The sequence below is a fragment of the Colobus angolensis genome, unplaced genomic scaffold, assembly GCF_000951035.1.
Source record: "Colobus angolensis palliatus isolate OR3802 unplaced genomic scaffold, Cang.pa_1.0 Scaffold123, whole genome shotgun sequence".
Lineage (NCBI taxonomy): Eukaryota > Metazoa > Chordata > Mammalia > Primates > Cercopithecidae > Colobus > Colobus angolensis.
Window position 1 is genome coordinate 10,132,888 of NW_012113475.1, and position 18,860 is coordinate 10,151,747.

The 18,860-nt window shown below is 33.8% G+C and overlaps 1 protein-coding gene across 6 annotated transcripts in view; it reads left to right on the plus strand.

Annotated features, from left to right (window-relative positions):
• RAP1GDS1 (RAP1, GTP-GDP dissociation stimulator 1) overlaps window positions 1–18,860 on the plus strand; it is a 172,957-nt gene that overhangs the window by 73,597 nt on the left and 80,500 nt on the right. For all 6 annotated transcript variants that reach the window (XM_011932961.1, XM_011932979.1, XM_011932987.1 and 3 more), the window contains exon 4: window positions 6,897–7,022. In XM_011932961.1, the coding sequence (XP_011788351.1) occupies window positions 6,897–7,022 (126 nt within the window). The remainder of the gene's footprint in view (window positions 1–6,896; window positions 7,023–18,860) is intronic.

Sequence of the window (18,860 nt, forward strand, 5' to 3'; positions counted from 1 at the left end):
GTTTAAGAAAAACACTGAATTCCTAAAACAATTTTTAAGCATAAGAGAAGGCCATACTATATATAATACCTTTAGTGTGCTTCAATTTGTCAGTTTTACATTATTTTTTAGCCTTTTATTGTAATATGATTCATATATTATTATTTAAAGGGAAGGAATTTAAAAATTCTGGCTTCATCATGGCAGGTGACTTTGTAAAGTACCAGTCAGTATATGTTGGTTTGGGCTGGTTAAACAATGTATTTTTAGATGTGTTGCCAAAAAGAAAATTATGTGAAGCTGTCATTTGTGTAGGGGTTCTGAAAATGCATTTCAAGTTAGATTCCGTATTGGTATATCATTTTTTGGTGGTTGTTAGAAAATTGGCCATTTATCACTCTTATATGTCACATCTAAGAAGCAGATCTAGTTTGAAAATGAATTCTTTCCAGACATTGCTTGTTAACCTGGACCAACCCTTATCTGAATTTTCTTAGATACAAGCATCTTGGTTTTTAAGAACAAGTCTTTTATTTTTTATTTATTTATTTTTTTGAACAAGTCTTTTATTTTTAACTTTGTTAGAGTCACAGTATCGAGTTCCAGAAATCAAGGTAGAGACTCCACAATTTTTATCTTAAAATCCTTTTTCTTAAGCATTCTTGTAGTGTAAAATCAGAAATTTTGGATAACAGATTTTTGTGAAATGGATTGCCATTCCTCTATTGTCTTACTTAATAAAATTCCTCATAATGCTCTGTCACAATTTCATGACAACTCTGCTTTGAAGAGTTTCTTGTAGTAATACTGTAGTAGATGACTGCTGTGTTCTAAAGACATAATAGAATTTTTAATGTTTATGCTTTTAATCAGAGGCTAATAAAGGGCATATCACTAACCTCCTTTGGTTAAAATAAATAGGATACATTGGTATGTTTATTACTCCATGACCACAGCCAATTACTTTTTTAAGTGATTGGCTGAGAACGTGGACCAGAACCTTGTTGAGTGGTTTTTTTTTTGTTGTTTGTTTGTTTTTGAGACAGGGTCTTACTGTGTCACCCAGGCTGAAGTGTAGTGGCAGAATCACGGTTCACTGCAGACTTGACCTCCCAGGGTCAAGCAATCCTCCCACCTCAGCCTCCTGAGTAGCTGGACCATAGGCATGTGCCACCATGCCTGGCTAATTTTTAAATTATTATTATTTTTTGTAAAGACAGGGTCTCCTTATGTTGCCCAGGCTTGTCTTGAACGCCTAGATTCAAGGGATCCTCCCACCTTAGCCTCACAAAGTGCTGGGATTACAGGCGTAAGCCACTGAGTCTGGCCATTGAGTGTTCTTTTCAAAAGAAATACATAACCTCAGAAGTGCAACCTGGCACAACATTGTATACTGATTGGGCATGTATTTCTTGGTAGAAATTGACGATGAAAAAGATTGTATGAACCAGAGAATATGACGTTGGAAGTTAATTTGTTCATCTTTACTCTGCTGTGCACAGAGGAGAAATATTAGCATATACTTCTTCGATTCACATAAACTCCAAATAGGTTTTTGTACATAGAAAAAGAATCTTTAAAAATTAACACACCTTTATGCTGACATTCAAAATTTGGAGGATTTATAAGAAGTTCCATGAGCAAGTTTAGTGTGGGAGGGTAGCTTTGACCATAAATTATAGTAAAAGATTTTTTAGACCTTTTAAATGTATTATTCCTTTATATAATAGACTTAAGACTGATTGGAGGCAAAGGACAAATAAGCAAGATATGACATATCTGTGAATATTTCAGAATTGAACTCTCAAAAGTATTTAATAATAATAGTAATACTTCCTAATGCTAGCTATGATTTTGTGCTCACATAATTTAAGTGTTGTCTACATTATTTCAATCCCTTATGAGATAGGGTTCTTTTATACACATGAGAAAACATAGAGGCTAAATATCTTGACTGTCATCACACTTAAGTGATAATAGTTGGATTTTATTCACTAGTTTGTTTCTCTCCTTTCATTTCTTTTCAGTAAATGAGATTTTATGATGGCAGTGGAATGTGTAGAGGTGGTCTGAGTACAGGGGTAGCAGCATGTAACATGAAAGACTGGGCTGGTAACTGATGTGAAAATGTGTAAAAACCAGCAAAAGTTGAACTGCTGTTTGTCTGTTCTTCTATAGCAGTTCCCTGCCTTTGACCTGTAGCAGCAACAGACTCATCCGGGGACTTGTTAGATGCAAATTCTTGGATCCGTTCACCCAGACTTACTGAATCAGGGACTCAGGAGTGGGCCCAACCATCTGTTTTAACAAGTCCTCTAGGTGATACTGATGAGTATAAAGCTTGAGAACCAAGTTTCAGTCTAAAGCAGTACAGAATCAGGAGTTTTGATTAACATTACGCTTTTTTGTTCTTCTGTGTACTTTATCATATTGCAAAGTGTTTATCAAAACTTCCACCTGAGTGCTCTTAACAACAAAAGAGTGAAAGTTTACACCCAAGAGGACCTGGGAAGAGCACTAAGCAGAAATACAGAAGTCTCCTGTTCTGTTTTACTGATTTTAATTTTGCCCTCTATTCCATAACAGGTACATGTACGTGTTTCTTTTAATATGAAATGCATGTGTACCCTAGAGAAATCATTGAATAAAGTTGAGACTCCAGAAGAATGCACTATGTTGTCAAGTAGTTGAAAGTATACCTTCAGACCTCAGTATTGGAAGCTTAACCTCCGTCATTTTGTAAGAATTATTATCAGTACTTTTTTTTTTTTTTTTTGAGACGGAGTCTCACTCTGTTGCCCAGGCTGGAGTGCAATGGCGCAATCTCGGCTCACTGCGAGCTCTGCCTTCTGGGTTCAAGCGATTCTCCTGCCTCAGTCCCCTGAGTAGGTGGAATTACAGGCGACCGCCACCACACCCGGCTAATTTTTTGTATCTTTAGTAGAGATGGGGTTTCACCATGTTGACCAGGCTGGTCTCGAACTCCTGACCTCGTGATCTGCCCCCCTCAGCCTCCCAAAGTGCTGGGATTACAGGCATGAGCCACTGCACCCGGCCAGTACTTCTTTAAAAACAAGGGCAATACAAAGTGTGAATGAAAAATATAAATGTCAGTTTGACAACCCACATATAAAAGTCACTCATTCTTTTATATTCATGCCTCATGGTTTTCCTTGTTTTTCAAAATAAAAATATAAAAAGCTAAGCGTTAACACAAGGAGGTTATTAGAGAAAATTCAAACGTGAATATAATGATTTAGTCTAATAGACACTGAGGTGGACTCTACTACTCAGTGTTTTTATTTGGCTTGAAAATTTTGGTTTAAAAGAGTTTTAATAAAATACTTAGTTTCTTCAGGTAGCTGAAAGTGGAGAAAGTGGACATTAGGTTTTTTAATATTTGAGGAGATGTGAGGGGGATATAAATCTCAGTGTATATAAAAGAAGATAATTTTATTTTGTGGTTTTCATCACAGCCTGTACCTTATGATGCTGCTGAATAAATATGTAATTCAAGTAGATTTGAGAAAGTAAAAGCAATAAAGTAAAGCATTAACACTCTAGATTTAGAAAAGAATAGAAATAATCAACAGTTATTTAATGAATATATTACTACAGTCAAAGGGAACAACATTGGTCTTAGGTGGAAATCAACTTTTTATTTTTATTGATATTGAAATAGAGCAGTACCTATTTCCTTAAAACCTCTGTATTGAATTTCTACATTAACCTACACATGTTTTGCAAAGAAAAAAAATGAATTATGTGTTGTGTAGGCAAATACAAATATGCAGAAATACTTAATGGCTCCTGCTTTCTGCATCATAATGGCATCCACTAACTTTGATTTCTATTCGCTGTCATTCTGCATGTATCTTGGTTTCAACCTCCTTCCCTTGCAGTACTGCCCCCCTCCCCAAACCAAAATTTTCAGTTCTCTGAGTTCAGATTACCTAGAGAGAATCTGATTTTTTGCCTGTTTCTTTTTAAGTTCATTGCCATTGTTCTTTTAGGAAATCTTTCAAAGTAGACCATCTTTTAGGCTATTGAGTCAGAATCCAGCCAGCTGTGAAAGATAGCCGATGTGAAACGTAGAGGCATAGGTAGGAACCCCTTTGAAGAAGGATGACTGTCAGCCATTCTGAAGCTTCTCCAATGTAGTATGTATAACATTTTAAACATTCTTACACATCCCTGGTATTTTTTTTAATATATCTGCCTGAAGCATGATAACTTTATGTCTTTAAAATTAGATAGCAAGGGCTACCACTCTTTGGTTAAAAAAGTAAATTAGCTGAAAAGCAAAAGATTTTTAGAAGAAATTCTTTTTTACTTTATCCAGAGACTGACAGTGACTGAAAGCTGAGGAATATATTAGCTTTGTTTTATCTTTATATGTTTTTGAGTAAAAAATGGTTCCAAAGAGTTTGATTCCATAATTTTTCTGTAATTATTTACCCTCTACTATTCCAAGAATACTTGAAGCTATTGATTGTAGAGTCAAAATTTTGAAAGATTGGTATCATATAGGCAAAACATAAAAGAAACACAGCAATTCATCAATGTTGCCATTGCCTGAAGAATAGCAATAACAAAACAAATAAAATAATAAGATAAACAAGTTTTATTTATGAATGAGTGCAAATCAGACCATTCCTAAATTTCTTGTTTTAGTAGTCAATGAAATCACCTTACTGTTGGGAACTAGGCATAGTTCAGTGAAAAGGATAATGAACATCTTTCTTTAATATGAGTTAGTAGCATATTAATTTAAGATTTGAAATCTAGACCAGGCCTGGTGGTTCTCACCTATAATCCTAGCACTTTGGGAGGCCACAATGGAAAGATCACTTGAGACTAGAAGTTCGATACCAGCCAGGGCAGCATAGTGAAACTCTGTCTATAAAAAAATTAAAAATTGGCTAGACGTGGTGGCTCATACCTGTAATCCCAACACTTTGGGAGACTGAGGTGGGCAGATCACGAGGTCAAGAGTTCAAGACCAGCCTGGCCAACATGGTGAAACCCCATCTCTACTAAAAATACAAAAATTAGCTGGGTGTAGTGACACTCGCCTGTAGTCCCAACTACTCGGGAGGCTGAGGCAGGAGAATCGTTTGAACCGGGAGACAGAGGTTGCGGTGAGCCAAGACTGCGCCATTGTACTCCAGCCTGGATGACAGAGCAAAGCTCCGTGCTCCGTCTCAAAAATAAATAAATAAGTAAAATTATCTAGGCCTGGTGGTACACGCCTGTAATTCCAGCTACTCAGGAGGCTGAGGTCAGGGAGGATCCCTTAAGCTCAGGAGTTCAAAGCTATAGTGAGCCATTATCATGCCATTGCATTCCAGCCTGAGTGATAGGGTAAGACCTGTCTCAAGGAAAAAAAGATTTAAAATCTATGAAGGGTCTCAAGTAACAATTAGCTGAAGAGGTCAATAAGAAGATTGGTGTGTCCTCTCCTATAGATGGTCATTGAATTCATGAACATGTATAGGATAATTCATTTTCTTAGCATGAGTAGTAGGATACTTAATACTACTGAGTTTGATAACATCAGTGATAAACTCAAAGCTTAGTTGTAGAGATAGGAAGTAATCTCAATCAGAAGTTTACATTACAGGGGATTTTTCAGTGATAGAGTAATAAGTAAGAAAGAGATGATAGGAATTAAATCCTTTATTTAGGGAGAGAGGAATACCTCTGTGATTTACAGCTATCTTAGGCGGAAAAGAAGTTGTCTTAGAGGTGACAGCTGACAGAATAACCTATATGGTATGCTCTAAGAATTCGAAAATGAAGGGAAAGAGAAGGAGGATTGCTTATGAGGGTACCTGTGGAACAAAGTAAGGGGTAGACCACCTTGACAGAGTGAAAAGATAGTGATTTTTTTAGTAGGACAAGTTATAGATGGATAAATTAGTTCTTTGTTAACTAACTTTATTAACCAGAACATCCTTATGGTGAGTTGTGATGTCCAAAAAGATAATTCAGTTATTGGTTATTGGAGAAATTTCACCAGTTATATATTTCCTTATGTTTTGTAGTGGTCCATCATGAGACACTGTAAAAAAAAAAGTTTTTCTAATCATGACTGTGCTGGTATCATGGGGAGTTAATACATAAGAGAATGGCATGCCATAAAGATAAGGAAAATATGAATTTGAAATTTAAGAAATCTTAACATTTGATTCTTTAGACCTGTAAATGTGTGGGTATAGCAGCAGATAGGAATGAGCCATAAAATGGATTTTAATAAAGGATGGGAGTGAAGATAAGAAGAGGATGATTCCACCACATCTTACCAATCAAAAAGGACATACTATTTTTTAACGGTTCACTGAAACCTTTATATATATAGGCTATATATAAATATATGTTTATATGTATTTAATAACATATATTAAATATATAAAAACAAATAAACATACTTATATATATTTATATGTATATAGCCTATATATATATATACACACACGCTTTTTTAGAAAACAGTGAAAAATTAGACATTATGATGGCTTATAACTCTAGTACTTTAATTATCAGGCTCGTAGAAATACATTGCCATTGTTTCCATCATCACACATAATGCTTCCAAAGCACATCCAGTTATTACGAGAAGATAGTGATAAATTAGTTGTGACATAAGTTAATTAAAAATCCCTTTGGTTTATGGCAGAGACTGTCAGCAAACAAAAATATGACCCCAGTCAGTTTTGTATATTTTTAATGAAGCATTTTGTAGGGCTGTAGCAGGGTACTTTTGAACAGAAATGTACTCCTCAAATATTCAGCCACCTTTTCAAGGTGACTTTTAAATACCACATATTAAAAGTAGGTATTTATTTTATTAGGGGAGGTGATTTATGTAAATTGTGAATTGTTAGATTTTTAATTAATATGTCTCTTATTTTCAGAGTTCATGCGAATTCCATGTGTGGATGCTGGATTGATTTCACCACTGGTGCAGCTGCTAAATAGCAAAGACCAGGAAGTGCTGCTTCAAACGGGCAGGGCTCTAGGAAACATATGTTACGATAGCCGTAAGTGTTGACATCTCAATAATACACATACATTTTTAAGAATTATGATATTCAGACTAATCTGCTTTGGTGTTAGCAGTGACTTTTCTAGGCTAAAACACTAACATGGGCCAGCGTGATTTAGCACTGCTTATTTAGCAGAATTTATGGAGATTTGGGTCATTGTATTCTTATCTAAGAAATCACAGGAAATAAAATGTTTTCCTCTATTAACACAAATGATATTTTCAGAGGAAATTAAGTCAGTTTCTGAGAAATTTGGGCTTTAAGTTTAGAAAAAATACATATGTGCATCTTCTCAATTAGGTTTCATTGAAGTATTATCTCTGAATGGGAATGCAATTTTTTAAAGTTTCTACGTCTGTCCAAATACATTTTTAATTGCTTGCAATTCAGTAAAACCAATCATAAAAACCCTTCTCTTCTCAAAAGCTAGATTGGCCCATTGCATTCACATTGACTCCATTCCTATTTGTCATTATATCATTGTCATCCTCACCACCTTCTATAATACACTGTTCTACTAGGCAAAAAGAAAGCAAGAACTGGGGTATGGGTATATTGTAACAGCATTACAATTTCTACTTCCCCTTTCTACATATAAACAAAATACAGAAAAAAATTTTAAGTATATTTAGCTTAACTAGGCTTATTCTGATTTTCCTTAGAGTTCTGTTTGCTGAGCCAAAATACATATTTTATCATTCACCTGCAAAGCCTCCTAGGAATTTAGTTTTATTTCTATAACTAGGATAACTTTTAATGCTTATTTTTCCCATTGAGTGTTTAACTCAAATGAGTTTTGTTATAAACACACAAGATATGGCCCTTTTATAATAGGAAGTCCTTCAAAAAGTGATTTATGCATATGAGCCAGAAAGAAAGGACATAAATATATTCATTTATGATATAAGAAAGAAGTAGGAAAAAAGATTGAAACTACAGTTATAACTTATATATAGCAGTAGTGGTAAAGCTAGCCTCATTTGTTCTCCTTTTCTTACTTTTTCTGAAATAGGAGTACAATAGCCATAAGTATTGAAATATCAGTAATTAATCTGAGGACATAGATGTCTTAATATGAATTTTAACTTCAGTTTTCAGTCCCCAATATAGCCTGCAAATCTACCTATCTGCTCCTTCATTCCAGTTCTTTTTATCGTAGGGTATTAGCTTTATTTACAAAATTCTATTGCTTTATGTTTATAATTTTGTGTTTTCTTATTTAGGATTTTTATTAAGCACCATAGTTTATAATATCAGCTTTCAAGATTGAATCATTTATTATATATTTATATGATTAATGTTAGCAATATATATTAGACCTCAGCTGAGTAGTAGTCAAAGATTAGTTACATGTACTTGGAGAGTATTGATTATTACTGTTTTTATTGTTACTTTTCCGTGTTTGTTACTAGAATTTAAGGGTACCAAAAGTATTCTTTAAACTTTGTTCATTTTAGTTATTCTTGAATTATACATTGTTTGAACATAGAGAATATTACCTGTTTTGAGAACTTCTGTCCTGGCGTTTTTCCTATTAATAAAATAGGAGAAATACACACAGTGATATTTTGTTTCATATTGCTTTGGTTTTTAATGGGCATAGAGTAATTTTATTTCCTGTGTATTCTAAAGAACCTTGAAGTTAGGGTAATAAATGTCTAGTTAAGATTATTCTTTTGATGAAACTGAAGTCCATTATTATAGTATTTATTATATCTATTTACTGTCTTACAGGATATACAATATAAAGTTCTATGGATATCCTTTAAGTTATGAAGTTAATTTTTTTCTTATTATAAATATTTGTGACCAACTTATCCTCATTTAGTTCAATGGAAGTCATAGCTAAACGATTAATTAAGCATAGTAAATAAGGCCGTATTTTTATACTTTTAAACTTCAGGAAATGAAGTTTGAAGTCTTAAAAGTGAATGAATGTAAGAAGTGATTCATTACTTACTATAAGTCAGGTGATGAAAATGTATTGTACCATGCTTTCATATGCTTATAATTTCCATAGACTGCATGCTTTCTTACCCTTTTATTCAAAATTAAATCCTGTGAACTTCTTAGTGATTTCTCTAGAATGATTGCAGGACAATTACAGTGTTTATACTTGAATTACAAGAATAATATAAAACCCTGTAAATGTGATGGTATGTGGTTGATTTGGGAAAATACTTGAAAATGCATTTCCCAATTTATTTTGTGACAGCCGGATATTTTTCCTTTTTAAACAAGTTTTTAGTGGCTTTTATTTTAATTAATCAACCTTCTTCACTCTCGGGAATGTAATGCTTCGTTTTTAAAAGGAGTATAGAAAACTACATGATAGCCTTCTGATCAATACAAATAATCCTTTTCTTTCAAATAAAGTATGTTTTAAAGAGTTCATATATTTGTGTTTTATCAAACTTACCTATGGGGCTAATCAGTTGATTTCCATTTTATTAATGTACTCCAGATGAATAACTTTTTTAACGTAGGTTTATTCAGTATGATTGTAGGCTTACAGTAGATAGTAAAGTTGATGTAAATAGAAAGTGGTATAAAGAATTCACTGTTGGATCACTTGGCCTTTTGGCTAAGATCAAGCGTAGAATTCACTATTGGAGATAAAAATTTGAGAAATTCATACATGTTCTATAGATTTTTACTTTGACACATGAAAAGTAAAGCATTTGCTAGCATATTTCAGTTAGCATAGTGTATGTGAAAGGAAGTGAGCTCCAACTGTAGAAAGAATTACCATAAAATCCGTGGAAATCTTTGGAGAAAAACTAGATCAGATTTCAGTTTTACCAGCCTTGACAGTGCCCATTTTAGGAACTTTTCCTAATGAAAGAAAACGGCCTTATGTAATCCTAACATGAGGTAACATTAACTGGCATACTGCTAAATGGGACGGAGTAAAGTTTTGTTGCTGATGAACTTTTTGAATCCCAGTCTCCCTCTTGCATATAGAGATGAAAGAATCACTGGCTGGAAACATTTTTCATTTAAAATGCTTGATCTTTTTTCTTCCAGAGAGCTGCAAGGCACTTCATTTATGGATTTCTCTTTCAAAGTATCCAAGCAGACTTCTGATATAAGCAATATTTTAAAATGCTTCTGCCCTTTAACTTTGCCAAAATAACTCTTTTTATGAGAATTTTGACATCTTTCAGATCAGACAAGAAAGGAAAGTTGTATTTCAATTTGGAAAGAAATAATCAAAATTGTGCATTTGATGGGATATACCAGGGAATGTGGTTTTAAAGCGCAGTAGTATCATATTTCAGAAATGCATGCCTTTGGCCTGTTTACACTTCCATTTCAAAGGTGTTGTAAAAAAGAGGATTATGTTCTTATATAGCTGTCTTTGTGGCATTCCTCATTTCATTGATTTGTTTATGTAACTGTGCACATTTTAAATTGCTGATATACTTAAATGGCCTTATAGTTTTAAAAAGCTTTATGTTAAATTCCCATCCTGTATTTATAATTCCTGAGGATAAATTGGTGATTTGAGACTAGTGTTCTGTTTGTGGATATTACTGCTTGAGGTAAGGAAATAATTGTTACTTGATCTACTAGTTAAAAGATATTAGTAGAGGCTAGAAGAAAATGATTACATGAAATTAAATATTTATGCCTTTTTATACATGTAGGAAGAATAATGTACAAATCAAATAAAGATGTTTTAAAATTAAACAAATATACCTCTTCATAGAAATAAAGTGAATGCTTACTGTGTAACTGGTACTATTATTGGAAAGATATGCACACTTAAGCTTATATGATATGCTTTTATACATGAGATAAAAAGTTGTATTCTTCCTTGCTGATGAGTAAATAAATATTAAAATGAGGTGGTAATCAGGCTTGCCAGAGCCAGTGTTTATGATGTGAAATATTGTTTATTCATTGACATCAAGTATATATGGGAAGGATGCTGAAACATATGCGTGTATCCATTTGTATATTGGTGATTCTTGTGCTACACTATTTTAATATAAAGGCTTTATATATAAAAATTCTTTATATAAAAATAGTGTAGAAGGAATCATAGTTCTTACTGCAGATGTTGAAAAGTAGTTACCAATAATTCTACAATATTTTATCATGTAAGTTGGTCAGAAAAGTATATATTAATATAATACAGACATACTTCAAAATCGCCAAAGTAATCAAAGTATATTTGCAACAGTTATATTCAAAAGGGAACTATTTATATCCATCATTTAAAATACTTATTTCAGTGATATCAATTAGGTTATTTGATGAGTTATATGAGTTACGTTATTAAAGTCTCATGTCTTTGTATTTACTCTATTTTCTGTGTTACTCAGTTTTAGAATAAAATAGAATTATCAGTCAATAAGTAACATAAAAATAAGATTCTTCAGTTTTCATCAATCTGTTGTATTTTATGAGTTTTATTATTTAAATACATCATGTATATAAGAATAAGCAACAATATGTTACTGCTACTTTTAAAGATAGTAGTTATGACTGTTATCACATGAAAGCATTCCACTATAAAGACATTCTAAATATAGATTGAAGTAGATGTTGTTTTGTAACACTGTCGTAAGCTCTAAAAACAAGCATATGCCATTAAAGAGCTTTTTAAATGGTAGAGAAAATAAAATGAACAAAGGAACACAACTTGAGGACAATTACAGAGCACACATTATATATATTTTTTATTAGAATGAAAATAAATAACAATATTAACTGTAGCTGTTTTTTAAAGAAATTAACCAAATAGTGCATTGCTTAGAATTCGTTTACAAATTAATATAATTATAAATGTATAAAATTTTAATATAACCCCTAGAAAGTGGATATTGCAAATGAATGTGATTTGCAGCTCTACCATTCACTAAGTTGTCATTTAATTTTTCTGATTTTAGTTTCCTTATTAGTAAAGTAAGTTTGTTTGGATTAAGTATGTTTATATAAAAAGTGTGTGACTCAGTGTAATACATACAGCAACATAGAAAAGATATTTACATGAAGATATTAAAGCCAGAAGCCATATAAAGAGAGGCAAAGATAAATCTGATGGAAAGCAAGGATAATATGCTTAACTGTGTATAAGCACTGATTTCGCTTGAGCTTCTTGGCAGCCTATGTGAAAAAAAAAAACTTGATATACCTTGTAATTTTTATTTTATTATAGAAAGGAATATTTTAGTTCTTTAATCAAAAAACTTTTGAGACAACATAGTAGGAGGGTGTCATTAATACCCCAGATGATTCTGTGCACATACCTAGTTACAATATGTAAGGATATTTACTGGCATTACAGTGTCCCTAGTGACTGTTCTACAAAAGTTGCCCAGATGTTTTTCATGTGATTGTTTCTTATACGAATCTTCAACAGAATCCGGGAAATAATACTGAGAACTTTACAGAAGGTTGTTATATTTGGTTAGTATATTCCAAGTGTGTTGTTTTTTGGTGGCTAAACTTGCTTAAAGGATTCGGTTTAAAAATTTGAAAAAGTTTTGACTTGAATATATTTCCTAGTTCATTTTAAAACCAGAATACAATTCTGGTTTCCATTCATTGTACTTTGTCCTTTTCTCTATGTTGTGTGATATATCAAGTTGTATTTCTTGAGACGAAAAACCATGTTTATCTTTGATTTTTGAGCCCAGTATCAGTTTGATGGAAACCTGACTAGCATGAAAGTGAGTATTTTAAAATACCACTTTAGTTGTGGTACACAAATCTGTACATATGTTAGAATTGCTTAGAACCATGCATGGCTATACACGTACACTAATGCATGTAAAAACTGATGAAATATGAATAAGGTCCAACATTGTACCAATGTCAGTGTCCTGGTTGTGCTGTTGCTTAGTAGAATTATGCAGTGTTACCATTGGAAGAAGCTGGATAAAAGATACATGAAACCTTTTGTGCTTTTTTTTTTAATAACTTCTTGTGAGCCTCTAATTACTTCTAAATAAAAAGTTTTAAAACCTCACCTATCCAGAAAGCATATATATTCTCTTCTCTATGGGAAATGACCATGTTGTTTCAGCAGTACCTGAGGTAAGAGGTGAGGGCAGCAGGTATATATACACATACACACAAAAATTTAAAGCGTAGCTCACAGCAATAATTTTAATGAGTTTGTGCAATTAATGTGAAAGACAAAATTGCCTGTAATTTTTTCTCCCTCCAAATTGGACTTTTATGGAAAAAAAATCAACAAAAACCTAACAGCCCTAAAATAAGATTTAGGGAGTGAGAATTCATATTTTTTGGGTTAGGACTCAGGGACGAAAGCAGAGTAAATTTCTTAGAAGGGGAATAACTGATAGGGAAATAATATAGACCAAAAAAGTGAAATTATGAACTCAAGTAAACAAGTTGGTGTTAAAATGAGAAAGGACATTTCTGCCGTAGAGAAAAAAGAAGATAAATGAAAGTATAAAAAAAACCTTAATTAGTAAAGAGGGTACTCAAAGGTGTTTCTGGGTATAGTTCTGTCTTCCCAGTAAGGTAGAGGTCAAGGTCATCTGTTAACAAAAGTCAACACCAAAATGATGGTAGGAAGTGTGTGGTTTTGGGGGAAAGTTCAGAATTGGGGCTGTGGAACATGTAAATCATGAAGACATGATTTTTTTAAATAGCCAAATAGTAACACAGGTGTGCTATGGTAGAGATCTTGATTGTGCATCCATTAATGTATACTGTGCACTTAAAATGTCTGTAGGCTAAGGAATTATTTTGACTTTGATATGTGGATAGGAAGGAGCCTCTGAAAGTAACTTGAAGAAATTGATATTTTCAGTTTTGTAGCATCATATAGTCTAGTTGGAATGGACAGAGATGTGAGGCAGAGATTTCAGGAAGCTGTTACAGGAGGCCAGGTGTGGTGTGGTAAATAGTGACTGCGGCAGAGAGAACGGAATTATAATGTGAAGTGAGAGACAGTACTCAGATAGTTTATTATCAGTTTGGCTGGTTCTTGCATAGCACTGTACCAGATTTAAGCAATGTTAAGTACTCTATCTCTTCAGATAGTTTACACTTTGAGAAACTATGATCTTTCCATTTTTGTACTTGGTATTAAATTTAAATTCCTCTTTTATTAAATGGTATTCAGAAATGCAAGATTCTATAAAGTTTACCTTAAAAATTGTAGGACAAAGAACAGATATTACTGCTTTTTTTCCCATGCTTGATTACTTTCCAACTACTATTTTATAAAAAGCTAATGTCTTAGGGAAGACATGAAATAGTAATTTCTGAGTGATTGTTCTTAATTTTATAGATACGAAAGTAGAAGCAACCTGTGAGAGAGTATTGCATATAGCAAAAATATTAGATGATTTTTCTTGGGTTCAGTAAGAAGCCATATATGATTGCCTTCCCCTGTCCCACCTCACCCCCATTCTCTGAGTCAGAAGGCTGAATGGCTTCAGAATTTTCCTTTCCTCATTAACAGGACTTAGGTAGGGTGGGAAAAGTCTAATTATAGAGGCCTATTTGGGGGTTTAAAACATTTTTGGTCTAGATCTGTTTTTTCTCCTTACCTTTACCACTCTCATTTCACCTGTTAAAGTCAAAGTTTAGATATGTGAAACGTAAGATTTCCAGTTTGCTTGTTGAAACCCTATCGGTGCCGGGCATGGTGGCTCACGCCTGTAATCCCAGCACTTTGAGAGGCCGAGGCGGGCGGATCACGAGGTCAGGAGATCGAGACCATCCTGGCAAACACGGTGAAACCCCGTCTCTTTTAAAAATACACACACACAAAAAAAGAAACCCTATCAACGCATATTATCCACTGCTCTTTTAATAGGGTTTTGTTTAAATTTTTTTAATTTTCTTATTCGTAACTAAGTTGAAGTACTGAGAACTTTCTCAACTTTTGATCAGCGTTTTCCTTGCTACAAGTAGGGTTCATTTTCCTTGGTGGTAAGGAAATATGAAAAATAAATGCTAGTAAAAGTGAATAATTCAGGGCCAGGCATAGTGGCTCGCACTTGTAATCCCATCTTGGGAGGCCAAGGCAGGTGGATCACTTGAGGTCAGGAGTTCGAGACCAGTCTGGTCAACATGGTGAAACCCCATCTCTATTTAAAAAGAAAAAACTAGCCAGGCATGATGGCATATGCCTATAATTCCAGCTTTGGGAGGCTGGGGCATGAGAATTGCTTGATCCCAGGAGGCAGTGATTTGAGATCACAGCATTGTACTCCAGCCTAGGTGACGGAGTAAGACTGTCTCAAAAAAACAAAAAGTGAATAATTTACATTTTTCCTGCTGAGTAAAATGTTTTTACCCTTTGAGAAACTATGCTGTCGTCAGTTCAGATTAAATTCTAAATCATAACTATATATACATTTTACATTTGCTCACACCCACATATATGTAGTCTAGAATAATTTAAGTATGAAGTAGTTTGATACAAAAACAGCTTTTATATTTACAATATTTATAAAAGCTTTTGATCTTGAACAATTGGAGTAATAAATTGGAACAATAAATTACTACATTGTTATCTAAATGCTATGTAAAATTCACTTTCAGTAATTTTTGTAGAAATAATTGAGTTAAATGACTATGATTTGTTTATAAACTAAGGATATTCAGTCTTTTGCTAATAAAATGATACAGAAATATAAAAATATAGGAAGTAAAGAAAGCTTTAGTCATTTCTTTAGGAAATGTATTGCCATTTGTGAATCCTTTATTAGATAAAGGGTTTTTGAAAAAGTAGAATTATTGAACAATTTAAACTGATGTGAGAAATCTGTTGGACTACAGAAATTAATACTAATATCAACAGGCACACCAAAAACTGTGTCCATCAAATGCTAGGCCATAACCTCATTTTATTTTGTATCCTTGGTACTAGTGCTTTGGGAAATGAAAGATTTAATTCATTTTCTTTTCGTGATCTGGCATTACAAGTGTAAATGTATATACACCTTGAAATTTTCCTACCTAAATGCGGGTTTTTAAACCTGAATATAATATCAGAAAATTGCAAGTTGCATGCTTCTCTTTTGATATGTGTGCACTTAGCAGTCATGGTGGCTTTTTCTTCATGACTCACTTTTGTAATTTTACTTATGTAATGTGTTATAGCTTTTGCTTTTATATCTAGTCTTTCAGGGATTTTGCCTGAATCTGGAAGGTGAATAAATTGTGTTTTGAGTTTTAGAAGTGATATTGATGAGCTTTTTTATTTGAATGCTGAAAACATTCGATTATGTCTTAAGGTACATAATGGAAATTCACTGTTGGCAAAATTATAGGGGGAAATATAAGCATTAGAATTTAATTTTCTTTCCTAGTAGACTTCATAAATACATTTTAACTATGTCTTGAAAAACATTGTAGGGTCTGGATGTGGTGGCTCACAGCTGTGATCCTGACATTTTGGGAGGCTGAGATGAGAGGATCACTTGAGCCCAGGAGTGCAAGATTAGCCTGGGTAACATAGCAAGATCCCATCTCTACAAAAAATAAATTTAGCTGTGCGTAGTGGAGCACTTCTGTAGTCATGCTACTCAGGAGGCTGAGGTAGAATGACATGAGCCTGGGAGTTCAAGGCCGCAGGGAGACATGATTGTGCTACCACACTCCATCCTGGGTGACAGAGCAAGACCTTGTCTGAAAACAACAAACACAATGTAGGTATGTCTATTACTGTTTCCCTGCTCCAGGAACTTGGCAAAATTAAAAGCAGTATATTTAATAGGAATGGAAAAAAAGTCTTCATAATCATGCAGATCAGAATGGCCACTATTTCAGACTTAGAAAAATACGTTGCTGCTCATGATTTACATCACTGGCTTCTAATCTCTTTGAGTGTGAAAACTTCCTTTTTAACACCACAAATTATTGTTCTCCCCCTTTGAGGATGTAGGTCACATATTTTATAGTAATGACTGTACTTACAAATGTATGTACTGAGAAGATACGAAATAATGAGTAAATGCCAGGAAATTCTCTGTGTCTTTGTATTCTTTGGTGTATACGTACAACGATTTAATCCACAAATATTGATTGAACCAACTCTGTTTAGGGGACACTGCCTGTGATGGGGATTATGGGGGGAAATATGAGCAAGAAGTCTCTATCCTTGTGAGGCTTTCACAGGAGGAGGTAGATAATAAACAAATACTACAGAGAAGATATTTATAGATTATGATGATTGACATCAAGGGAATACAGAAGGTGATGTATAATAATGGAGTGTATTTGAGTGTGAAGAAAGTTCTCTCTGTGGATGTTATTTAAGCTGAGGTCTGGAAAATGAGAATGAGCTAGCTAAGAGAAGAGGAAGAATATTCCTTATAGAAGTATAGTAATTGAGCTAAGTGTGGTGGCTCACATCTGTAATCCCAGAACTTTGGGATGCCAAGGCTCAAGGGTTGCATGAGGCCAGGAGTTTGAGACCAGCCTGGCCAATACAGCGAGACTCTGTCTCTACAAAATAAAAAATGAGCCATTATGGTGGCATGTGTCTGTAATCCCAGCTACTCTGGAGGCTGAGGGGGGGAGGATCACTTGAGCCCAGGAGTTCTAGGCTGCAGTGAGCCGTCACACCACTGCACTCCAGCCTAGATAACAGTGAGACCCTCTCTCAAAAAACAAAAGTGTAGTAATTGTAAAGCCCTGAGAGGGGAAAGGATTTGGTAGAAATTCAGAAAGGAAACCAGGGTATGTGAGATACTGTGAACAGGGAGTTTTGTGTGATAAAGTTCAAGAAACAAAAGTGTAGATGATAAAAAACCTTGTGAATCATCTTAGAAGTAGTGAGAAGTTGTTGAAGGCAAGAAGTGACATGACCTGATTTGGATTTTAAAAAATCACTGTTGGAGCTGCATGGAAAAGGAGTTGAGAAGGATGGAAATTAAGAGTTAAGAAGGGAAGCATTGAGACTAATGGAAAGACTTTGGTAATTGTCCAGGCACAACATAATGGTAACTTGGATTAAGTTATGGTAGTGTGGAAAGAGGAGGAACTTGGAAAGTGTTTAGAGTGATGGATTGGATTGGGAATATGAGAAAGGGAGAAATCAAGAGTGATTTCTACTACTTGAGTACCTGGACAGAAGATGGGGCAATTTGCCAATGTAGGAAAGAACAGAGGTTGTTTTTTGTTTCTGGGTTTTTCAGTTATTGCTGCTTTTTATTTTGTTTTGCTGCAGGCATTATTAAGTCTGAGATTCTTCATAGAGGCACAAGAAGAAATGGCACATAGGCAATTTCAATATCTTTATATTCTTTTACATTTGGGGAATAAACATTCAAAAAGTTAAAGTAATCTCCTGCATTTAGCAAAATATTAACTGTTTCTTAGATAGAGTATGTAGATTCAAGGGAACCAAGAGAAATTAGAAAGCTTAAGTGAATAAAGCTACCTTGAAGTCATAGTTTTTTACATAGGAGAGAATTTAAAAGTCATCTTAGCCACCCCTGCCAAATTTTATAGATAAGAAACTGAGACCTGAAAATTCAAGTGACTTTTCAGAATCCACAGTTAAATTGGTGATAGTGTTGATCTAAAAACCAGGTCTCAGGTTCATTGTTTCTGTAAATACATCTGAGGAAGTTATCACTGTCGAATACATAAATGCACTGTCATTAAATACATTTATGCTTCAATGTGAATAATTCTGAGCATGCAGGTTTTGGAATATGTTTTAAGGATTTTACTAAAAGCTGTTCTTAAGCCAACATTTTGTTTAATTTGTTTAAAGATCACAAAAATAAAATTAACCTAATTGAAAGAACATAGAGTAGAACCAAGTAATGGAGGAAAAACTTTTTACATTTTTCCAAGTATAAAAGCTTTATTTAAAAAAAAAAA